We start from the raw sequence: 23,821 nt of genomic DNA on the forward strand, positions 1-23,821 counted from the left end.
TACATTTTGGTATAATGCACATATTTTTATTTCATTTTTACACACATTCTATTTTATTTCTTATTTCTATTTGCTCTTATAATATCTCTATGATTTGATTGATTGATAAATAGTTGCCTCCCACATCTGGTAGTTTGTGGTGCTATTGAAATGTACTGCACAATACTAAAATGTGTTTTTTAACCTACCCTCATTAATATAAATGGGTTATGTAATCATAAAAAAAAACTATTAATAGAGCTCAATAATCAGCACCACATGAATGAGTTCAAAACCGGTTTTGGGGGAGAGTAGTTAGTAGAACTGTTTAGAAGTGGACTGTTCCTATAACTACGTTCCTGTAACTACTTGGTCGGAAAGCGGCTATTGACCCTACCGGAACCTATTACAGTGGTGCTGTGGTTCTACCCCGACCGATTGAAAACCGTCGGACAACAACCAAAGGGCAAACTTGTTCAACCTGTATGATGTTGTAGCTAAAACCATCGATTATTTGTATTTAATCACCGACGATGTGGGTCGCCAGGCGATTTCTGTCGTCGGTTGCTCAGAGAAGTAAGTTTTGTCTTTTATTCGCGTTTGCAAAACATACGGACTACATTTGAATTCGCAGCCTAGCAATAATAACGTTAAACTAACTTAACTTCGCTAGTGTCCATTGCTACCTTACCTTAAACTGTTACAGGTAACGTTATGCTCGTAGTTTTATCTGTTTTAGACACAGTTTTTACAGCCTTTGAGTCTGACGTATTTTTGACACGTTCACAGCAAGTGACACGAGGGCTCCCTCACGTGTTGTAGAGAGTCCAATTTGGCTGGATTGACCCGTCAGCTCCCTCTTTTTATTTCTCCAGCAGGTCAGTATGCAGGACAGTCTGGCTTATTCCGTCGCCCTCAGCACGGCTGCCTCCCTGAGCTGGAGCTGCGGTATCTCCAGTGCACATGTTGCTGGCGGAGCCGGGTTCCCGTGGCAGGCTTTGAGACCCTGAACGCCACCATCTCCTCCACGTCTGAGCCCTGCAAAGAGGACAACAGATCCCTGGATGCCTGCTACACCTCCGAGCAACGAGACGCCATCCTCCAGCTGCTCAACACCGCCACGCCGTCAGAGATGGCAGGCGTCAAGCTCCTGAGAGGCCGCAAGTCGCTCAACATTGTGGAATACAGGACTAAAAACGGACCCTTTAAAACTCTGGAGAGTGTGGTGAATGTACCGCTGCTGAAGCACAAAAGTGCTGTAATAGTGTTCAACTCCATTCTCAACCCGGTTAAGAAAGAGAGGAAAGTGAGGATTCAGTTGGCAAAGTTTATCAGGCCAGAGGTTGACAGGTCCTGGTTGGAGGTGAGGTCCTTGTACATTTTCAAACACCGTTGTCTTTATATGAGATACGTGCTTATTGTAGCGCCCGAGTTGTAAACATGAAGTGGGGTGGCCAATCAGAGACTTTGTTTGTCCTGGGGTCTTGGGTTCGAGTCTCTCAGTTGGTAAGCATCCACCCTGCTTGAAGATGACAGGGAATGCCTGATCAACTTTACATTGCTGCCGCCCTCTATTACATTTAGGTCATACTAGGCTTACACATTGGGGGGTTTGGTCTGCCTGAGAAGCCGAAAGGGGTACTTTTACAATTTAATATTGCGTTTCTATAAAGTTGTGTGACTGGTGAGATACAGATTTAAAAAAAAAACTGGTAATTCGATGCAGCAGGGAGATCCTGACTTACAGTCCCTAGCAAGGTTGATAGTAGTTAAGGTCCAAAAATGCTAGATCTTGCATTTCCCACAACTGATAGCATCTTTTGTTCTACCCTCCTAGCCTGTAAAAACACCATTGCCTTTAAAACTCCACACTCCGTTTGTAATGCTGGTTTTGTGTTAAAAAAAACTGTCCCCAGGCCAAGAATACTCAACTAATGAGTTCAGTTTCCATGAACCATAGAAGATATTTTAAAACTGCTTTCACCTTTGTGCAGCACTCCCTGTGACTGATAAATTGACTATGTAAAATCTGTGTAGGGAAACAGTCCACTACCTGTCCATATTTCCTCTCATCTCATTTCTTTTGTCAAACAAATATAACAAGACAAAGCAGGATAATTCACTGTGACCATGACCTGTCATGATTCTGTATTTGTTTACGCAGGATGCAACTAGCATTGTGTCACTAATATGTGGAACTAATAAAATCGCCTGGGCTCATGTGGACCGTGGGATGACAGTACTGGATTGGCAACAGCTGGAATGTCCAAATTTCTTGAGGGGAACATACATGGCTTCTGCTTACTTGAATGACGTGAGTATAAATGCCAGAGTCCATGGTATTATGTAAATTTTACACAGTCACTAGTTAAATGAGTTTTCATAGAGAAACTGTTTAACACCTTTGTTATTAGCAACTGGGTGGAACTCACGGTATTGAATATAAGCCCATTTACAACTGCACAATTTGTAATTTTTCTTTTTGTCATTAGGTTTCCACTGTTCTGGCACTCCTCCCATCAGCTGACTTCTACATAATAGAGAAGTCGTCCATCTCCGTACAGAATACGGCTCTGTTCCCTGTCATGGCCCACATGAGGACTGTGGAGGCCATGCTGTTCGCTCTGCTTGAGCCAAGAAACTCATCGCCTGAGTCCAACATTCCTCCAAGGTGGGAAGAAGCAATTTCATATCAATGACTTTTCAACTATGAAAGGGACCAAAATACTGTACAAACACACATTTATTTTAAAATGTGCTTGGCCTTTGATATTATTTTTTTGTGTTGCAACTATTTGAAGTCAGTGACGATTCACGAAATGACGTTCCCTCCTTCATGTCTTCCTTCGCAGAGTTTTGAACATGATGCGTACTGCTGTGGGACGTCACTTTGGACTCATGGTGGGCGAGTCGCGGACCAGTGGAGCACAGACCGTGCGACAGCTGATGACTGAGTCGGTGACACAGAAGCTTCCCAGGATAAACTTCCCCCCAGAGCTGTTGGTAAAGTACAGGAATTATTTCCAGATGGGCAGCAGAAGAGGAGGAGAGGAACTCTGTGATGCTCTGCTTCAGGCTGTTGCTTTTTACGAGCTGCTCAGCGAATCTTCCAGTTAGCCACTACATGTGCCGATCTGATGCCTGAACCGTGCACTACATCCACCAAAACAAACCTGAGTGGCATTCTGCCTTTTACCAAACATTTACTTCTTGACCAGATTTGATGGTGGTTGATGGTACATTTAAAGTATTGAACATTCTTGCTGTTACATAAAACACTCTTAATACCGTTTTTTCTTTTTTTTGGGGGGGAGGAGGGGATGCTGAGAGCACGAGGGTTGCTGCAGTGTTATTGCTGCTGTTGATCTAGTTCGATTTGGACACTTGCATAAAATAAATGCTGTCTGCCATCTTCCTGCTGTCTGAGGTTTTCAACTACTGTTGGTTTGTAATAAAATGGATTATGCAATAATTCTTAATTTGTTTTTTTACAAGAATGAAAAACACTGCACTGGTCTCACCCCCACATCCATACCTGAGCAATCAAAGTGCTTTACATTCTTAAAAAATTTACAAAAATATAAAACATGTTTATTTACTTTTCATGGTACACACTAAAAGATGATTTCCCATCCCAACAGCATTACATTCATTTGACAGTATTCAGGTAAAATGATTGCAAAGTAAATACTGACTGGAGGAAAGTGAGATAGTATGAGGTTCTCTATGAGAAATCTTCTGCCAGGAGTTGAATGGTTGACTTTGAGAGGCCCAGATGTGTGCTGCTGAGGTAATTCAAACACCTAATGTGGGAACAAATCATATGAAGTTTGTCTGCAAATATTGAGTATTATTGTGATGTACAAACATTTTATTCAACAATGATACAATTATAAGGCATGCAAAAATGAATTGGATCTAACAAAGTCACATCAGGGTAGTCACACAGCCTATCCTGATGTGACTGGGTTTATTGTAATGGAGTTAAACTACTGTTATTTCATTAAAACAGTGCTATCATTCTAAATGATTCACTATTTGTATTGATGATAGTTGGTCTCCTGAAATGAAAGTGAATTTAAACCTGTACTGTGTTTGGCTCACCTGGCTGGCTCCTCTTTCTGTTGCCGTGCTCTTTGAAAGCGACCGATGTAGCGGAGGACCGGCATGTAGTCGACACTGACAGCTCGTCTGTTCCCCAGCAGGCTGAAGGATTTACTGCCAAGCACCCTCCTGCTCAGCTCGTACCTCCTTTTAGACACACTGGAGGGACAGGCACCAGTGTGGGGCGGTGGAAAAACAAGACATTTTTGTTTTGTGCTTTGTAAACAAAAAAAAAAAACATACCAGTCATTTAACAGACTGAAATACTAGACCGCAAACAATTGGAATCAGTATTCAGAAGTTGAGATGAAGAATAGGCTTACCTTGGTGCACACAGAGGTTGCAAACTAAAGCTGAGGCTCTGTTTTTTGGAGGAGACAGGTAATGTCAATCTCTCCACCAGCCTCCCCCACCTTGCGTCTCCCAGTTCCTGTCTGTAGTTTTGGGCTTCAGTCCACGCCTCAGACATTCGCCAACAGCACCTGTGACACCCCAAGCCCTCAACAGCGGCCTGAATATCCAACAGCCTCTCCTGGCTCCAAATCCTGTCCACTTCCCCCTCTTCGCTCATCACATCCAATAAGCCATCCTTTATCTCAGCTCCTGTCCAGAGAAAGGCCTCAGGTCGGCATGAGCCTGAACCAAGCGGTGCTGCAGCAGCTGGCATTGTGGAATCAAGGCATGACATGAGGTCAAAGAAGTCGCTCAAGGCATCCAAACAGTTTGTTACGACTTTGGCTGGGTTTTCTTCAGTCTTGTCTCTTAAACTAGGGACTCTTAAATGAGCCCTTTTTGGCGATAATGATGCGTTTTGTGTCAAACTGCAAGATGTGTCAAACATTGTTGCGATATATTTCCTTCTGCTAAGCCTGGAGATATTCCTCCTTCTGCTAAGCCTGGAGATATGCCTAACAGATTTGCTGTTGGTGGCTGAAGCCTTTCCACTGACATATCCATCCAGCTGCGTGATGTGAAGATCAATATCAGAGGGTGCCAGCTCCTTCTGCAACCCACAAGTCCCTTTGGCCTCGATGGGTAGAAGGAGCTCCAGGTTGGAGTACAGAAGAGGAACACCTCCTCTCCAGCTCTCAGCTAGGAGCCGCAGGAGCTTGTCCATGTCTATTTCAGACCAATACTGACACTGAAAATGTTAACAGATGAAGTAAATTGTCTGTGATACAAAGCGTATGAGGTTCACATACAGCAGGCGAAGAAAGCAATACTTGCCTTTAGAAGGTTTAACAGTTGGCTTTGGGTCACAGGGTGGAGACCCAGCATGCTAGCAGCGCAGTATGGGTCACAGTCAGGAAATTGTGAGTCTACATTTTCTCCTCTTTCAGTAAGACCCGAGTCTAGATAAGTAAAGATAAAATAAGATAAGATAGAATAGAACTTTATTCATCCAGAGGGAAACTGCTGTGCAGCAGTTGCAGTACATATTAGGGAGGAGTGCAAATATTGAGAAGAATCCTGCAAATCTGCACCGGCGTTTTTGGAAACAAAATGTTGGTCTATAAGGGGGCTTGATTGTGATTTATTTAGAGAAACGCACGCTGTACATGAGTAGGCTCCTTAGGCGAGCCTCCACTCCGAGACGCCCGTCCTCCACCGCTGCGCACCCAGAGCTGCAGCTGCGAGAGGCAACGTCTGACGTCCCCTCTGGACAGTCTGTGGAGGCTGCTAACATCGGCCAACTCCAGGCACACATTCTCAGCCAAACCCACCAGCTGCAGGTAGCTAGAGACGTTCACCTTGGAATACATGGGGTAGGTTTATGACAAATAATTCTTCAAAAGTACACCGAGCAGTCATCAGAGGACGTTTTTTTGTCACAAACATACAAGAAAAGTGTGAGCCACTTTGGGACACGTGCATTTCATACTGAAGTCGTACAAGGGTGTAGACATAAAAATCCGACTTACCGCTGATGGGGTTCTGAAAATGATTTCCTCCAAGCTGTGGTTGAATCTCTCTTTGAATGAGGGATCTAAGGAAGACATTTATTTTGCATCACAGCTTGTCCTCAAATCTGTTCTAAAATTACACAGTGTGTGCATTTACCATTGGTGGTCAGAATGACTGGTCTCTTAGTGGTGGTCATGAAAGTCTTGATGGCTGCGAGGAAACCAACATCATCATCAAATATGACATCAACCTGTAGGAGCAGACAGATGCAAAAGGCTCAAACCAAACATGGTTCATGTGCGGTCTCATATCCATCAAATGATATGGCTTACAGTGTAGGGTTGCCAGATGGTTTACCTCTTCAAACAGAATGAGTGATGTGGCTGTCTTTTTATCCTGTGGCACTGTTTGATCAGAGCCGGGGGATGGGTTGCCTGATTTCTCGCTTTCTGGTTTTTCAGATGGTGACAGGCCACCTAAATGTAAGCAATCTGCTTTGGCTTTCATCTTAAAGTAGTTGGCCAAAGTGACAATGGCTGGATTAACTTTTCCTTTGCGACTGGGGTGGCCAAACTTCTGTGCTGCTCTCTTTTTTGAGGTAGAGGGGACATTTTTGGGACGTGTGGTTTTTCCTGTTAAAGAAAAGAATATAAATGCCTGTAATATATGTTATATGCCTCCTAACTATCTACATATAAATAAATATATAATAAGAAAGAAGAAATAATAATAAGAAATATAAATAATTTCCCCCTGGGATTATTAAAGTATTTCTGATTCTGATTCTGACATATGCACATTTAAACAATTTATAAACCTGTTACCATGTTTTTTTTTTTTTTTTTTTTTTACTTTTTCCTTAATATCTGTTGCAAGCATGTCTAAATAAGTAAGTTAGCAAGCAAGAGATTTTGTATAATTATTTGGAATTTGATGAGCGCTGTGTCTTCGTCATCTATGTCGTACCAGGTAAAGTCTCAGATTTAGGAGTGCAGCTGTTGATGTAGTTGTTGAAGTAAGTTGGTTTCAGTGGGTCCTTCCCCGGCATCTCCACTAGGTGGGACTGGGTAGCTTCCTTCAGCTGGGACAGAACATGGCGCCCACTGCGCTGTGAGGAGCAGTTCACTTCAAATACCTTTGATTGTAAAGGAAAACAACCATTAAAAGGATAATTCCTTTTATTTAACTTTAAATAAGACATAATGTCAGTGAGCTACAGAGCAGTGTATTTAAAGACATTGATATGAATGCAGATTATCAGCCTTTGGCTGCATGGATTCCATATATATTGGTCCAGCTTGATTCCAACCTTGAAGCCAAGCTCCTGAGCGCAGGCATACACGGAGGCGGTCTTGCCCACACCTGGAGGTCCTGTGATCAGCATGGTGTTGCACAGCGGCTCCTCTCTGTCGTCCTCAGCCCCAGCCTCACCCTGGAAGTCTCCACAGTCCCATGAGTCTGCACAGGAGAACAGTCATGACTATTCTAACTGAAAACTCCCACACATGGAAAAATCTGCGAAATCCTGAGTCATTAAAAGGCATGTGAATACTCAAAAATTAGCAGGCTTGTGGTCATGGCTCAGTTAGAAACCACATACAAATTTGACCCTGAGCTGCGATACAAGATAATGACAAATGCCAGCTCATACCACTGCTGTTTTCTTCTTGTTTGCTCTCCTCCATTTTTCTCCTCTCGTAACAGTCGGCCCTTAGTTTCCATTTCTTCAACCAACTGAACACCAGAGAAAAAAAAACATTCAAAGACTATTTTCACACTGTCCACTCAAGTCCAATATATCAGTTAAAGGGCGAGGGAGCTAATTATATTCAACTAACCTTTGCAGTTTATTCACAGCGGCAGGGTTGCCAATGACTTCACTTGAATGCTGAGGACTGTATTTGTCTGTCCAGAGAACGTCCTCTAAACTGGAATCTAGACAAAATAAATTGACAAAAGTTAATTTCCTGCAATGTAAAGGACATAAAACATGTCACAAAACAATTAGCATATGACAAGTTTACCTCTTTGGTGGATGTCAGAGGTTTTGAGGGACTGGCTGTAAGATTCTGTGTGATTTATCAATCCAGAGTACACAGGCTCACAGGGGGTCGCCAGGCCTGCTGGGCTCCCACTTTGCTGCCTCAGTCTGTGAGTACGACTTAGCTTGTTGCTTCTGCCCTGCGTCTTGACTGTCAGGACAGGACTTTCCTGGACACCCTGTGCTGACACGAGACAGTGGCCCATTCCAACAGCACCCTCTGCAGCGAGACTGGACCTCAGACGTTTGGGCACCCTCTCAGAACTTTCATTCCCCCGTTTTCTCTTCTCTTTTAAGTGGTTCTGTAGGGAGCTTAGATGTTCTGCTTTGGAAAGGAGAAAGAGGCATAAATGGTCATGGCAGCACAAGTTCAGATGGCTATATAAACCTTCAACCTGCTTTATGAATGAATGAATAAATCAATGGATTGAATGCACACTCAGAATAACAGGGACTGTTGCTCAGTCTAACCTGTGGATCCAAAATCCTGCAGCCTTTCACCCACTTTCTTCTGCAAAGTGCTGAACACTGTTCGGACTGGAAATGCTGGGTTGGATGTTTGGATTTCTTCCAGACAGCTGTGCAGAGCTGAGGGTGACAGCTGTCCTCTCCACGACCTCTTTCTCTCTGTCAGGTGAGAAACTGTTGACAAACGCTGATGACTTTTCACCAGTTGCACATCTTCAGTCTGAGGAGGGAGCACTGATTCCTGCAGCTTCTCTACAGGCTGACCCAGCCTCCCGTCACTGCTCCGTTTACTCTTACTGCGCTGTGTTGTGTGTAAGAAAACGGGTGCAATTTGAATGCCTTTTGCGCAAAAAGTCTTCCTCTGTTCCTGAAGTGGTGTTGGGGTCGACATGTCTGCAGCAACATATCTGTATTTCGCTGCCAGCGAGGCTGATGCTCTTTCTGGAGTTTCATCATCGACTCTCGACTCTGACAACTCCAACGTTATCACCTCGGCGGTTCGCGGCTGCTCTTTGCTCGGGCACGAATCATCTTTACTTTTCTTGTTCCGCCTGAGTTTGTTTCGCATAGTAGCTAAAGTAAACAACTTCTGCTCTTAACGGTTGGCGTTGAATCGAAAACGTCTCAACCCATAGACTGTATATAAGAAGTCTCAACCGCTATGGAATGACGTTTAAAATGTGCGCGAGAAGGTTGGGTGTAGTAGCCAAAGATCGTGTATAGACAAATCAGTTTCTCGTACGACGTAGCTACAGTTTAGCAAGTGAACCGAACTGATTCCGATATGACGAAGTCGTTAAAGCTTCACATCACACAAGCCTAAACCTTGTTATTAGTGGCGACGGCATTATAAACAAATATAACTATACTGATCATGGAGGACACATGACACACATCCTCTAAAATCATAACTCCCACCCCTCATTTTTTTCTCAACCAGAATTAAATGCAGAGTGGTAACTCCTGCTGTTGTCACCAGCTTGTGTTTCTCTTTCTTGGTCGTGTGTTTTTCTTGTTTTTTTTGTTTTTTTACTACTGGTTTTGTTGTCCTAAAAGAAAACAGCTTTCCGCAATGTCTAAAATGCACTGTATTGAAAGAGTGGGTCCCTTAAAAAGTACACTGCTTATTTGGTAGATTAATATTCATGAGACAAGTTAAACATAAATTAAACTAGGTGTGTGCCTGTGTTTGTGTTTGTAAATGGTTACACTGAGAGCACATAGAGTGTTGAACCGGAATCTGTGACCCCTCGGGATCTGTGTCCCTCCTGTTAAAATCACAGTATCATCACTTTCTAAAAACACTTGTATCTAGGAAATTTGCAAGGTCTGCACTCTGATTAATCCTTTCTCTTGGTATTCACTGGAGACGTGCAAAGTTTCCTTTAGTAATTCATATTCAGTGTTGCCTTGTGTGAACATTCATAAAAACGGTTCTGATTTTGAAAGCTCATTTGGACTGGTATACATTATTTTTATAAGCTATTGTATGTTTATGGTCAGTTTTGTTTTTGCACTGTATGTTGGTCTAAAGACTATTTTCTGTCATGACAGACAGTAAGAGTTATGAATCTGACCTCAGCCAGTTATGTGCCGCATGAAACCTCAGCAAAATTAAGTTTAGTGAACATTTATGAAAGGAATTTTGTTTTAAATTTAATTTTACCGTTGATTCTTTACCTTGAAACAGTTGACAAAATAGTCTTAGCTTTAGGTTCACTTACTCGCCTGTTAGTTTTTGTTTTGAGTGCGATCAAACTGAGCAATCTCAATCTGGTGAGGACAGTATGATGCTGTCAAAAGATTTAGAAAAAAAGTGAGTGACTTTTAAGCAAATTGTTTTGCTGTCAAACTAAAAGACCTACAATACAACAGAACATGCAGCTGATCATTTCTTTAAGAAGAAAGTTATGTTACTGAAAAACAAAATGTGTTATACTAAGTTCAAGTATCTAACTTTCTGCTGCATGAATTGTTTATATATATTTTATAAACCGAGATTTTAACCTGAAGGGAAATGTTATTATTCAGACTGGATTATGATAAAACTGATATGGCTAGGCAGAGACCCTGATGGAGACAGTGTAATGATGGCTAGTGTCCAAAATTGCTTAAACATTACAGCCATGAATAAGGTCAAATGTATTTTATTTCTTTAAATATAAAAATCCCCCTAGCCAGAGTGTACAGTTCACAATTTTTTAACAGGGTGTTTTAACAATAATAGTGAATATGTCTCCCATTTTCCAGATGAATACAGAAACCTTCCATGAATAATGGAGGGAGGAAAAATATATTGTTTGGTTGGCCACAAGGGAAGTCTGATGAAACAATGAGTGGTGATGATTACCAATTAATGTGCACACTACAAAACACAACTACTACTGCTGCTTCCCCCCCCCCCCCCCATCTTCAAAACTCGTTATGGAATGAACAAAAGAAAAGATGCTAAATAATATACAGAACTAAGACTGATGAAAAAATCCGCCTTTGGCATAAATTGCACCTAACAGGGCAGAAAACCGACTTATATATTGCTTTAAGAGAAGAACTACAAACTGTTAATTATTGGATTCAGAACAGGGCACAGCTAAACATTTGACGTGATTACATGGAAACACATTTTCTGTCAATAGCTACTGATACGCAGAACCCATCTTGAAACACGTTTAACATTTTGATTGCAACATGTTCAAACCTCAAAGTTGAAAGAAACTACAGGTCATAAGAAAACTTGACTTTTATATCTTGAATGCTATGCACTCTGCATGAAAACATGGGGCGATGTGCTGCTGGTTGTTTCAGTAAATCTTCAAAAAAAAAAAAAACATTCTGAAAAATGGATTTCCGCTTTCCTTGAGCTTTATCAATGCAGGCCAAAAGGCTTAGGGGTGATGAAGTACATGTAGGAGTTTTAGCATGGACCCAAATCAGAATTTATTCTCTTGTTCAGGAATAAAAGCTTACAGTACATCACTATTGTCATGGCAACCTACCAGCAAAACCCACAATTCATTTTGGGGGCCTAACACAAGCCTTGCAGGCTTTATATACTCTAGACATGGATGCCAATAGTGTAGATTTTTACTGTTACTGTATGACCCTTCAAATTAAATGTCATTCACAACAGTGAAATCAAACCCACTAACATTTCTCCACTGACAGTAAAGAAGCTGCATTTAACAATTGCCGCAGCATGAATTGAAAAAAAAAAAAAAAAAAAAAAAAGAGGAAAAAAAAGACAATTTCAAGGTAACATTTCTAAATACAAACACCAAGTGCTAAAATAATCAGCTAAAAGGATAAGTTGTCAACAAGGTTATTGTGTATGTGTACAAATAATCAAGAGTGACAATGTTACCAGTACAGTTTTAACTGTAGTCTTGATACAGTTGTCTATAACATGGACATACCACAGGTAGTCGTGCCACATCAAAAGACAAGTTTGTTCACTCTCTCACCCAAAGACTTCAGCGGCTCCTACAAAATGCATATTTAGTAGGTTCCATTTACATCCCCCAGTCCTCAAATTCCTGGTTTGTGTAGATGTGGGTGATTCACTTTTATATTGTTCATATTTGGTTCAGTTCTCAAGTTCCAAAAACTTGTTTACCTTGTATACTGGTCTGCTTCAGGTCAGATTCTGCACCGACCAGTTCTCCCACCTATCTAAGCACCAAAGGGTTGGTAATGTTCACTGAAGAAGAAAACAAAACACAACAATCGTTGTTCCATCCGTCCATCCTACATCAGTCCGTTAATGCGCTTTTTGTCCTCTTGCCCTGTTTCCCTCCAGTGGAGGTGACGGCATTGCCATTGCAGGCTCCTGCTGATACCACAGTCTGGTCCTGCTGCTCCTCCTCGATGTCTGGGAGCTCTTCTTGGATCTGTCGCAGACGGGCCATGGCGCGGTCAATGGTGGCTGTGCTCACCAGGTTGAAGTCGTGCATGCTGACCAGATGCAGGAGGAAGTTGCGGCAGAGGTTGCGGCGGATGATGTGAGCACCAGTGTTCTCCGCAAACAGCATGATGGCCTGATTCATCTGGTTGTCTGCTATGAATCTGCAGGGAAAAATGAAGAGCTTTGTTCCTAGTGTTTCAATAGACTGATGGGACAAGAGTAGCTGTAACTACAATACAACAACTGTATGTGTGACTAAACTGATGCCACAGCTCCAACAGGTATACTTTACATGTGAGGGATTACAAGTGAATCTAAGTGCTTTGGATTTGGTTTCAATCTGTAGCAACCTTCCTGTTTGACACTATCATTTTTGGTTTTCTACAGCAACAAAATTCTCTTCAGTTTAGGCAAGTTAACCATCAAAAATAAAACTGCATAAATACGCACATTACCCAACTCTTATATTGCTTTAATCTCCGCTCCATGAATACTTTATGAGGATGGAGCAATGTCTACCATAACCCACATACCCATACTTCATGACGTGCAGGTTCCACAGCTTCATCACTTCCTTCTCTCCCTCATTGACATCTGTGAACTCATCCAGTTGCTGTAAGTAAAAAAAAAAAAAAAAAAAAAAAAAAATTTACAAATTACGGTATGGTACAATTAAAGTGATGGGATACCTCGGCACCATGGCCCCTAACGCTATAATGTATGTCATGTTTAAAACCTTTGCTGTGATGTCAGCAAACACTCCAATACCTGTGATCAGATTGTAATGAAGTTTGGTCTTGAAAGCAACGGAACAACTTTAATGATGATATATTCATTTTAGGCATTTCCTGTTGGCCCTGATGTGACACTACTGTAATATTGATAGAGACTACAGCAAGTAATGTTAGCGGGTTCTGGAAATCAATACTGAAGTGATACAAATGTTGTGTAAGAGCAAGCTGAAGAAGTGTTCTGTGTTGGCAATTGTTTTTGCTCCGAGCACCTCCAAGTTATTTATGGCGTGCAGGGCTGACCCAAAAGCTTTGGCGCTGTTGCCATGGTAATCCAACACCAACATCAGTATTCCAATTTTTTCACCTCCCCTTCAATATTTTATTATCTGGGTACCTCAGAAACACTATTCCTACCACATTCTATTTAAAACATTGCAAGAGTGATTGTAATAGTGGCCTCAGTCAAGGTTACTAAACATTTTTTTCTTTGATTGATTTCATTACTGGGCTCTTGCTACTTGCATTAGTGAGGTAAACACACTTGTTTTCAGTTTTTATTGATTTGTCTGAATCAATGATAACTGATAACCAACTACACAAGATGCAGTTTTCCAGTCATAGTGCTGTGCTTTCAGCCAATCTCAAGTATCTCTGCAAAGCATTATGATGTAAGCTGAAGTGTACATTGTGTTACAAGTTAACAGTCAAACCAATGAGACTGATGAGATGTCTTTTTGCATACCGACAGGATGTAAAGTAGACTCTTATGTTCTCCTTAAAATGAAACACGCTTGTGGCCGGGTTAGCTCAGTTGGTAGAGCGGGCGCACATATGTAGAGGTTTATTCCTCGATGCTGAAGGTCCAGGGTTCGAGTCCGACCTGTGACGGTTTCCTGCATGTCTCTCCCCTCTCTCTCCCCTTTCATATCTCAGCTGTCCTATCCATTAAAAAGGCACAGAAATGCCCCAAAAAAAATAAAAATAAAATAAAATCTCAAAAAATAAAATAAAAAACAAAACAATGAAACACACTTCAACAACATCATAAACCATGTCAGTCATTACCACAGACTTTAAAGGTGCAGTAGGTAAGACTTATAATTTCTGTCAACTATCTTTCTGTCATATTTACTCAAACTGCCCCTATGTTCGAGTAGAACTACATGAAGCAGGTAATTTAAAAATAAATCCTGCTCCTCTGGCACCACCTACAGCCTGTAGTGCGATTTGCAAAAATCCACAGCTCCCTGTTCAGATGCACCAATCACTCGTATTCGCATTCATTCTCCCATGTGGGGGGAGGGGCTTAGGAGACTTTTGGGCTTTAGCGGAAAGGGGGGAGGGACTGAGAAGTTGTCGATGTTCACATTTTTTTGGCTAAGTCCTGGATCTTCACAATCCTACCTACGGCACCTTTAATCAATCAATGCCTCTCAAGTCAGCCAAGGTGAGATTCTCTGGACGCTTCAGTTAGTGAGAGTAACTTAAGAAATGTACCTTTATGGGTGTCTCCATAAGTGGTTTGACAACTTTATTCAACAGTGAAGTCAAACACATTGAGTAATGGGCTCCTCACCGTGGCAGTCTTCTCTCTGAGCCACTCCGGATCTCTCTCGTCTTCGCTGTCCTCCTCCATCTCCTGGGGCCGCAGGGGCATGCAGCTGTCACTGTGGAAGTAGAGGCGGTTGTGTCCGCTGACATAGGTTCTCTGCTGCTCCAACTCTCCGTCCTCAGACTCCAGGAACTCTGACAGACTCGGTTTGGTTCTCTTGGGCCTAGTAGAATGGGGGCGAGAAAGCAAATCCCGCATGTACAGTACACTATGAACGCTGGAATTTCAAATCTTTCACACTCATTTTTTTTTTTTTATTTTTTTTTTTTAGATATTACCATGTTAGACATTTTAACTTAATTATATTTTAACCAGGACCATTAGTATTTAGACGGTAGTTTGTGAAAAATAAGGTGTGTGAGATTAAGTAGGCCACCACCGTGGTTTTTAAAGTGTTGGATACATTTAATTAACATTTAAATAAGTATTAGATCAGACTCAGAAGTTCACATCTTTAATTTTCACCACACTTTTTTATTTTTTAATTACCACACCAGTATAAGAAACCTGGCGACTGAAAAGAGCTGATCTTTTTAGGATTACCTGCCAAGTGCCACAAACTGCTCTTGTTCTAAACCGGTTTTAAGGCCACTCACTGCTCATGAACAGTTCATTAAAGTCAATTCATTGATTACTAATTCATCACCAAATTAAATTGAAAATAGGTCATTACATTGTCTGACATGCTTTGACTTTGACTATCAAAACTGCTTTTGAACCAAGGTCACAGGTTTACCTGCAAACCAGTATGTGAGTGACGGCAGTCCTCTTAACTGGGCCATTGCGGCTGAAAGCAAAGCCGGGTTGGCTGTGGATGTCCTGAGGGTTGCCAACGTATGAGCCGTCATAGCACTCATTGATGGACACGTCTATCCTTGCTCCTTTGGGGTGAGGCTGCAGATTATGAAAAAAAAAAAAAGAAAGAATAAACCTTAGTGAAATTTTACATGAAATTTGCCTGATACTTACTGTGATTAAGGGGAACCGGGAACTCACTGTCAAGGTTAGAAGGGAAATTTCTTAAAGGGAAAGCCACATTATGCTTTGGATTAGGGCTGGGCCATATGGCCAAAATCTTTTAAAGCAGCCATATTATGCTCATTTTCAGGTTCATATTGTATTTTAAGGTTGTACCAGAATAGGTTTACATGGTTTCATTTTCAAAAAACACCATATTTTTTGTTGTACTGCAGTGCTCTCTCTTACTGCTGCAGCTCCTCTTTTCAGCTGGTCTCTGTTTTAGCTACAGAGTGAGACCTCTTGTCTTCTTCTGTACCATCTTTGATTGCACTGCACATGCCCAGTAGCTCAGATGTAGATCATGTCAGCTAGCTAGCTCCATAGACAGTAAAAGACAGGCTGTTTCTACAACTTCGGTCAGTTACAAGGCAGGATTAGCTGGGAGACTTCTAAATGAGGGTACACGTGTAAGTAGTTCTTTTGTAGATTATGGTGAACTTGTGTGTGTTGTAGCAGTGCTTTGCTATTGAGAACGAGGTAGCATGCTAGCGTTAGCATGATAGCGTTAGCATGCTAACGCTACGAGCTAATGGTTGCGGTTAGCCTGCTCGTTTCGGCTTGTGACGTCACAAGCCGTGCCGATTTTGAACAGCTCACCCAGAGACTGAAGGCAGGACACATTCAGGAACCGTATCTCACTCTAAACAGCATGGATGGATTTTTTTCAAAGTTTGTATGTGTGTGGAAGCACCAGAGACACAAAAGAACACCCCAAATCCCAAATTTTTTTCATAATATGGGCACTTTAAGAGAACACAAACCATTGTCCAAATGACGTAAATATAATCCATAATGCAGTTTGGAACGAAAATATACGATGGACATTGTTATCACGATATATAGTCATATCATTCCCCAGCCCTACTTTGTTTCTCTGTCTCAACAGACACTTTCATCCAGAGGATTCTCTACGAACGCTAGGAGCTCTGTAAGAGTGGGTGGGTGGGTGGGGGGGGAAGAACGAGCAACTACTGTAGCTGCTTAATAAACTAGGTAACTAGTTTTCCAGGTAAATTTTTACTCTCAGTTCACCAAACTAGCAGTGTAAACACAGAACAGTGTCCCTCAGTGTGTGCAGTGACAATCTTCTGACACAAGAGTTGTTTAGGAGAGCATCAAAGAACCTTCTGAGTAAACTAGCCTTGCTTTTACCATTCACCAACCAAACTGTCCATGTTTGTTACAGAGTTGTGGCATTTGAGATATGGCTTTACATACACCCAATGGAGACTAGAGCCCCCACATAGTATCTTTGGCTAGCCCAACCACACACAATTATTACAAACACACTCAGTTCCTTACCACATAGTTGAAGATGAAGCGGGAGTGGGAGAGTTTGAGGTGTTTGAGCAGGCTGTAGAGTTTGCTGCAATTCAGGGTACACCAGGGACAGTGAAGATCATCTCTTGCCTCGGTTTGCTGCCGCGTGTTATTGTTGTACAAGAACTGAACACAAACACATCATATTGGTTACAAGGTAAACTAGAGAAGGTAAACCTCCAGCAGATGTAAATGGATGATTCTATTCTAGCATAACATCAGAGTTACTGTCACATTTTGTTACACAAACGCTAAGGTTTGAGTGCCCAACAGGGTCACAGTTTAAGCTATATTTATGAATCTTGTGCTAGTCTTGCTGGCCAATTACAAACCACGGTCTCAAAATGCAACAGTAATTCCAAACACTTTTTTAAAATGACTGCAAAAAAAAAAAAAAAAGCCATCTCACCAAAAGACTAGTAAATCAGTGTCCCAGGCTCAGTTGTGTTTCTTACTTTAGTGTGGTGTACCTGATAAAATATACGTAGCTTCTGCCGCGGCTCACACAGGACCTGCTCTTTCCTCGTCTGAATGTCTGTGCTGACTGACTCTTTCACTGCTGATGGGAACAGATGGACAGGTTATTTCTTGGTGAATCACCAAATCATGAATCTGATTTGATACATTCAAGATGTTTTGGAGAAAATGTAAAAAAAAAAAAATTGCATAGTTCGCCCCATAACATCAAGACTTGAAATGACAAGCACACACATATCACTGTTGTTAAAGCCCCTTTCAGACATGGAACATGCAACAATGCTAGCTTACACAGGTCTCTTCAGTGCAAATATTCTATTATGGTTCTGTTCAAAAGATGACAGGACCATTACAGGTAGGGCAGCAATGCTTGTGCTATATTTGGCTCCTTCCTCCTTACTACCACAACAGCTGAAATGATGGGTTAATTTGCAAAGAAAGATAAGTTTATTTTCGTAAATCATGGTTTGTTTTTTTCTTTTGGCAATCCCCGGAAAATCAATTGAACTTGTGTTGGGTTGTTTTGATAAGATATGTCAAATTATTATTATTATTATTTTTTTTTAAATGAATCAAACTGGTGTTGGTTTATTCATTTTAAGAATGGCTTTTGTCTGTTTTTGCAAATTAACTCTTCAAATGTAATAAGAGGAAGGGAAAATAGTATGCTTATTTTGCAGTTGAATTGATGTTTTTCTTTGGCTTAAATACCATCATGCATCTTGGGTGCTGAACCCCACTTCTCACTTGCCTAAGCAATCCTGTAGACACCCCACTATATCTTCTTATACATTTCTTCAATAATTAGAACATATAGAATGTGGCTGCCTATTTCACACAGCCTGAACCAAGTTAAACATGACAATATGCTAGGTAATGACTGATGCAATTCCCATTTTCTCATATGGAGTATGCAAACATTTGCTTGATACTCACATACTTCTACAGAAACATTTTTCAAAAGAGTGACATGTTAAAGTTGCCAGCACATTCATGGAGTGAAGTGCATGAATTCAACAGCTATGACTCATAGGGTGCCTTTTGCCAATTTAGTTACAAATAGACCATCCCACACCAATATCACAGCGGGTGAAAAATCCCAAACTATGACCCATTCAACTTTGCTCAGAGAATCTGGCATGAAATAAATAAATCTTCAGTTCATTGCTTGGTGTCCTTCATGAAGAGGTTTGAAGCCATTTTATAAAGCAGAAGGTGGAATTGTTAACTATTAATGCCCCCTCCTACATTATCTATGGATTTTTTCTGCCTCCTGCTCTTAAATGTAACATTAAATGTAATTCGAGATGTCATGAAATTATTTTGCAAATACTGCAATTTCCACACAAGAATGTTGATAGAAATCCTCCACATCACAGCATATTCCTAATTCAGCCACATCTTAAAACAGTCAAGCTACCCTGTGGTGTTTTTGTACTTACTCATGAGGGCAGCTCGGTGATTGCTGGTTCTAGTCTCCATGGGGCTGGAGCTTTCGGAGTTGCGTGTAGCAAGGGGTTTTGCCACGGGAGCAGTGGACTTCCCGCTAGCATCACCTGTCCAACGCAGCATAAACTGCAATGTGGGTCCCTGAGAAAATGTCTCAAATGGTGGCAGTCTCTGTGGGACGGCCAATAATGGTCAGTGATGTGGTGATGTGAAGAGGACAATCAATTCCTTAAGATATGAAAGGGAGAGCCGAAAAGGAGAAAACCCTCACGCGCTTCATGCCGACACATGTACAAACCCTCCCATACCTTTCCATCAAGAATGGTCTCCCACGTAGCCCGCTTCTTGCTGACAGGGCTGTCCTCCATCCCTTGCATCGACACCTCGTATTCCCCATCCAACAGCTGCAATCTCCTGCAGAGAACAAGTCAAGAGCGGGGAATTTAAGGTACAGTCAAAAGGAATGGCAAAAGTGATATTAAAACTTAAAACCTTACCTATTCTTATCAAAGACAGTCATCTGTGCAACAAAGGTCTCTGTGGTCTCTCCCTCATCTCTATGGGATGAACTTCTCTTCTTTCTACTAGGAGTATCTGTTACATCTTTGCACACAAAGGAAAATGAAAATAAGATTTAGAAAATTCATATCCCACCCGCAACCGTTTTAGTTGCATCCAGAATTATTTTATTATATGGATGTGCCCAGAGGAAGTCTCCTTGCAACCAGCAGCGTACTGTGGCCCACTCCAAAGCTATTATAGTCTGATCTCATAACAAAATGCAGTTTTAAATAATTCCTCCCAATACAAACTGTACTACGGCAAAAACGGAGCACAAAAAGGGTTCGACGTGGATTTCCTACCAATGTTCTCATTGGCTTCTCCGTTGACCAGACCATTAGTATCCCTCCTCCCTGTGCGCGACACCCTGAACAGGAGCGAGTAGGACTTGACCATGTGGCTGTTGCTGGGCTCAAACTCGTTGCTGGAGACCAGTAGGGAAGGGTGGGAGCCAGGCTTGGTTTGGTTACTGTCAGGATTCAAAGGCACCTGCTTTTTACCTGTAGGCACTTGCTTTATCGGGCAGCTGACATCCTGAAAGAAAAATAACCAAACTTAATTAAGCAAGGTGAAACGACTTGTTGCTAAAGTGAGAGACTGCCTCAAAAATATTTTAATTTACCTTGCGTTTTTTATGGCAGACTTTGACAAGTAGCACCTCTAAGGACACAGAATTTTGTTCATTTTCTGAATTCTGAGATGGCTTTTCTGTATGGCAACAAAAAGAGTTCAGTGTAAATCACTTTGTTCATTTTTGATACACAACAAAATCCCAGATAACATTTAAGTGCAACACACACAATTTATTGCTATCTCTATGTAAGGCTGATGCTCTATTGATAGACTATACAAAAGGTTTCTGCGTCACTCCTGAGGAAAAGTGTCCACTCCTTTTGTTACCATTATCAGCATGTTTACAATTTTTTAAAGCAAACCACTGATTCAACACAAATCTTTAGCATGCTAGCAGTTGATGACTGAAGTTGGGTGGTATCATGACAACAGCACTTACAAGTAGTGTGTTCACATGTACAGTAGTATCCTGGTTTTGAGGTTTATTCTGGTTTTCGTCTTATTTTGGATGTTTACACGGAACACAAACAATCCTGTATACATAATTCTAACAGTATCCAGGTTCTGTGTGCAGTTGCGTCTTGACCTCTCACCCATTATATTCTGTACAGAGAATGATCAGAAACATGAATGAGGTGTTGCCATCAGGGTACAAAATCAGCACCATCCACCAGCCAAATGTTGGTAAACTATGCAAGTGGCTGGTAGATATGTTTCACTCACCAGCCAAAAACACAATGGTAATCTACTGAGTGGCTGGTAAAATTTGAACATTCAATAGCCATTTGGCTGGTGGACAAAAAAGTTAATTTTGCACCCTGGTTGCCATGCGACATTATTCCGGTACACCATATGGTGTTTACATGGACCAGGATACTCCAAAGACCTGATGATAACCAGGATACTAGTGTGCATGTAAATGCACTCAATGACAACTGGTTATTGGCCTGACGGCAGTGAGAGCATGACTATAAGTTAAAAAACAAAAAACTTCTACTCAGCCAATTTCTGATGCATTTGTGAGCACTTCCCTTTAAACAAATATACTACACACAGGTGCTTGAGTAAAATCTTCTTACCATCCTTATGGAAGAACCCAGTGAAGGTTAACTGTAGATGTGAAGACAAACTGAAGAACCAACAGAAAAATGCACAGGTGAAATTGGGTCATCTCAAGAGCTCCAACTATTAATATGAATGGTCATAAATTATGTCAATACGGTTTCTCTGGTATTTTAGTCCCTAAAATATCCAGCAATAAAAAGGGGCAGATTAACTCTTGTAGAGCCTCGTTACCTTGAAGAATCCTGCTCTCCCTTCATCCTCTCAACTGTCTGCAACATATCATCCACTTTGAATGTTTTCCTGGGAGGAAGGATTAGTCACACAGGTTCAAACTTAATTCATTAATACTGTAACAGAACATCAATTAGATGATTATAAACATACCAGGTATGAATCACCATTTTAAACTATTGGTGCATATTCATATATATCAAAAGGAACTCTGTTTTTTATATATATATATATATATATATATATATATATATATATATATATATATATATATATATATCTTAACTGAAAACATAATCAGATTTCATACCTTTTGGCATTTGTTCGGCCGTTTCTGTGAGACATGAAAGTGAGCGTCCTGTGCAAAAATACTGGCTGAAATGAAAAAAAAAAAAGAATGAATCACTCATTTTAAGCAGGCTGACTAATCAATGCAATTACTTTAATTCACTTACTGCAATCAAATTCCTTGTGCGGAGGAATCTGTATATCTGAGTCGGTTCTGGAAATAGAAAAAAGTGTTATTGTTATGTTTAGTTTGGACACTATCACACAGTCCCATCACATCAATACGTTTTCTGGATAACTTTGCAAAGTTTAACCAGGAACCCACTAAAATGAAACTATTATACCGAGTATAACTACAAAAAGGGCTTTTTTTTGTTTTACAGCTTCTGGTTTGTGAGACCGACACCTTCATTAGTCTGCTGTCAATCACTTTCACTGTGTCAGCATCTGAGAATTTACTCCATACTATTGCTAACAAGTCAAAAGAAAGGGTGTTAACAGGTGGTGGCTGATTAGGCAAAACCCCAACAACCAAAGAAAAACTGAACATATATTTAAAAAAATCATGTGTTTTTATTGATTCCAGAATTGCTATCTAAAAAAAATTAACATTAGATTCGTTTAACTTTAGTTATAACAAACAATATCCGGAGCTCCCTAGAGTGCCAGACTACGGAGGCCTGTCAACCAAAAGCAGTTATTGAAAACAAAATAAGTAACAGTGAAGTTAAGCGGGTAGGCTAAATGTTTATTGAGTGCATGGATAAGTTCTTATCGTGTTACCGAACTAGAAAAGTTGACAAAGTGACGAGTAGTGAAATCTCACTTTCAAAGGCCTGTAGGAACAGCTCATGGTCGGCCTGAATCTGCTCCATCTTCGGCTTCTTCACAGAGTTCATCATTGCTGATGAGGCGGGGTACACAGCGCCGTTAGCTTTGCAACTCGCCCCACTCATAATATGACCGGAGTTCTACGAGTGAAACAACGGCACATGCTAACACATAAATTATTACAGAACAAATGGTGGCAATACAACATGTTAGCTTAGCCAGTAGGCAAATACTAGCGTTAGCAGTCGGGCTAGCTAGCACAATGCTAACATGTTAGATAGCTTGACATTTCATCGTAGTATCAATTCGTTTAGTCAAGACTACGATTAACAAAAATCCTAAAATCGGCATGTCGTAAATATTGTGCATATATAAAAGCAACCCACCCTGGCCGATGGCATTAATTTGTTAGCCTCGCTGCCTCCAGCACAAGCCTGGCAGACTCAACAGCAGAGACCCATGAAGATGAAGAGGAGGCGACGAGACGCTGGCTACTTTGCTAGCAATGCTAGCATGGTTACTAGAAAAAAACAAACCTCTGTATGCCTGAGGTTCTCCTGCTTTCAGCTATCACGAATATCGTTTGAATTGGAGCTGGTTGGAGTATTTCGGATCAAATTATTGATTATTTATCTGTAATTTATTGTCGGTGTTCTTTCCTTCAATTTGTACTGAACAACAGAGCAGTAGTCAGTTGTCAGCCAATAGAAGACGGACTAAGAGAATCCAGCGCTGTGATTGGCTGCTGACCTCCGGAGATGACATACAACCCGCTCTCGCTCTCTGCGATTTTGCGGGAAATCGAGTTTATCAGAATTATAATATGTTTATTAAATATAGCACCTTTTACAGAACAAAGTTAAAAACGTGCTTCACACGAGTAAAATTGGAAAATAAGACCAACGACAGTAAAAACAACAAACAATAAAAATGAATGCCATAAAATTTGAAATAAAAAATAAAAACCGAAAAAACTATTTTTAAAAGCGTCAACAGAGACCACAGAACGTATGAGAAGGGCCTTCCACAGTGTCGGACATAATATGTCTATGGTCGGATGAGCCACCTCTTCAAAGGCACGCTCACTTGTTTTTAGTCAAGTGCGAGGGACAACCAGTAAACCCTCGAAACCTACTGGTAATACTACAAGTATATATTATATTATATTATATTATATTATATTATATTATATTATATTATATTATATTATATTATATTATATTATATTATATTATATTGTATTATCAGTGATATTTCTTATC

At 40.9% G+C, this 23,821-nt stretch overlaps 3 protein-coding genes across 7 annotated transcripts; 1 reads left to right on the plus strand and 2 right to left on the minus strand.

Moving 5' to 3' along the window:
- The first annotated feature begins 366 nt into the window (after window positions 1–366).
- tefm (transcription elongation factor, mitochondrial) lies at window positions 367–3,582 on the plus strand. 2 transcript variants are annotated; one of them, XM_031285765.2, is made up of 5 exons: window positions 367–555; window positions 858–1,342; window positions 2,144–2,293; window positions 2,472–2,650; window positions 2,832–3,582. In XM_031285765.2, the coding sequence occupies exons 1-5, from the start codon at window positions 513–515 to the stop codon at window positions 3,094–3,096; spliced, it is 1,122 nt and encodes a 373-aa protein (XP_031141625.1). In that variant the 5' UTR covers window positions 367–512; the 3' UTR covers window positions 3,097–3,582. The 2 variants fall into 2 exon arrangements, with proteins under 2 accessions (XP_031141625.1, XP_031141624.1); XM_031285764.2 differs by having other exon boundaries at window positions 380–555; window positions 855–1,342.
- On the minus strand, window positions 3,570–9,142 carry atad5b (ATPase family AAA domain containing 5b). Of its 2 annotated transcripts, none has more exons than XM_036000183.1 (14): window positions 8,501–9,142; window positions 8,013–8,351; window positions 7,827–7,923; window positions 7,640–7,722; window positions 7,298–7,446; window positions 6,955–7,123; window positions 6,346–6,620; window positions 6,145–6,238; window positions 6,006–6,070; window positions 5,636–5,834; window positions 5,311–5,435; window positions 4,407–5,224; window positions 4,084–4,242; window positions 3,570–3,782 (listed from the first exon to the last, which is right to left on the minus strand). In XM_036000183.1, the coding sequence occupies exons 1-14, from the start codon at window positions 9,063–9,065 to the stop codon at window positions 3,704–3,706; spliced, it is 3,216 nt and encodes a 1,071-aa protein (XP_035856076.1). In that variant the 5' UTR covers window positions 9,066–9,142; the 3' UTR covers window positions 3,570–3,703. The 2 variants fall into 2 exon arrangements, with proteins under 2 accessions (XP_035856076.1, XP_031141619.1); XM_031285759.2 differs by having other exon boundaries at window positions 8,013–8,354.
- Window positions 9,143–10,628: 1,486 nt separating this feature from the next.
- suz12b (SUZ12 polycomb repressive complex 2 subunit b) lies at window positions 10,629–23,275 on the minus strand. 3 transcript variants are annotated; one of them, XM_031285762.2, is made up of 17 exons: window positions 22,946–23,275; window positions 22,555–22,699; window positions 21,896–21,942; window positions 21,751–21,815; window positions 21,441–21,509; window positions 21,224–21,273; window positions 20,194–20,279; window positions 19,874–20,105; window positions 19,508–19,613; window positions 19,319–19,424; window positions 19,004–19,181; window positions 17,555–17,643; window positions 17,067–17,210; window positions 15,481–15,638; window positions 14,709–14,907; window positions 12,938–13,011; window positions 10,629–12,559 (listed from the first exon to the last, which is right to left on the minus strand). In XM_031285762.2, exons 1-17 carry the CDS (start codon window positions 22,958–22,960, stop codon window positions 12,247–12,249), a joined length of 2,076 nt encoding a protein of 691 aa, XP_031141622.1. In that variant the 5' UTR covers window positions 22,961–23,275; the 3' UTR covers window positions 10,629–12,246. The 3 variants fall into 3 exon arrangements, with proteins under 3 accessions (XP_031141622.1, XP_031141621.1, XP_031141620.1); XM_031285761.2 differs by having other exon boundaries at window positions 12,932–13,011; window positions 17,555–17,640; window positions 22,946–23,274; XM_031285760.2 differs by having other exon boundaries at window positions 12,932–13,011; window positions 22,946–23,274.
- Window positions 23,276–23,821: the final 546 nt, after the last annotated feature.

This window comes from Sander lucioperca, chromosome 4, assembly GCF_008315115.2.
Source record: "Sander lucioperca isolate FBNREF2018 chromosome 4, SLUC_FBN_1.2, whole genome shotgun sequence".
In the NCBI taxonomy this organism is placed as follows: domain Eukaryota; kingdom Metazoa; phylum Chordata; class Actinopteri; order Perciformes; family Percidae; genus Sander; species Sander lucioperca.

Excerpts from the sequence above, each read along its gene's own strand:
- tefm (XM_031285764.2), top strand. The coding sequence starts at position 513 with ATGTGGGTCGCCAGGCGATTTCTGTCGTCGGTTGCTCAGAGAA. Across the intron at positions 1,343-2,143 it reads TTGACAGGTCCTGGTTGGAG|GATGCAACTAGCATTGTGTC; the intron begins GTGAGGTCCTTG and ends TTGTTTACGCAG. Across the intron at positions 2,294-2,471 it reads CTTCTGCTTACTTGAATGAC|GTTTCCACTGTTCTGGCACT; the intron begins GTGAGTATAAAT and ends TTTTGTCATTAG.
- atad5b (XM_031285759.2), bottom strand. The coding sequence starts at position 9,065 with ATGCGAAACAAACTCAGGCGGAACAAGAAAAGTAAAGATGATTCGTGC. Across the intron at positions 7,447-7,639 it reads ACAAGAAGAAAACAGCAGTG|ACTCATGGGACTGTGGAGAC; the intron begins GTATGAGCTGGC and ends TCTCCTGTGCAG. Across the intron at positions 6,239-6,345 it reads CACTCATTCTGTTTGAAGAG|GTTGATGTCATATTTGATGA; the intron begins GTAAACCATCTG and ends CTGCTCCTACAG.
- suz12b (XM_031285760.2), bottom strand. Across the intron at positions 21,274-21,440 it reads GGAGAGCAGGATTCTTCAAG|TTTGTCTTCACATCTACAGT; the intron begins GTAACGAGGCTC and ends TTGGTTCTTCAG. Across the intron at positions 14,908-15,480 it reads ACTCACATACTGGTTTGCAG|GCCCAAGAGAACCAAACCGA; the intron begins GTAAACCTGTGA and ends CCATTCTACTAG.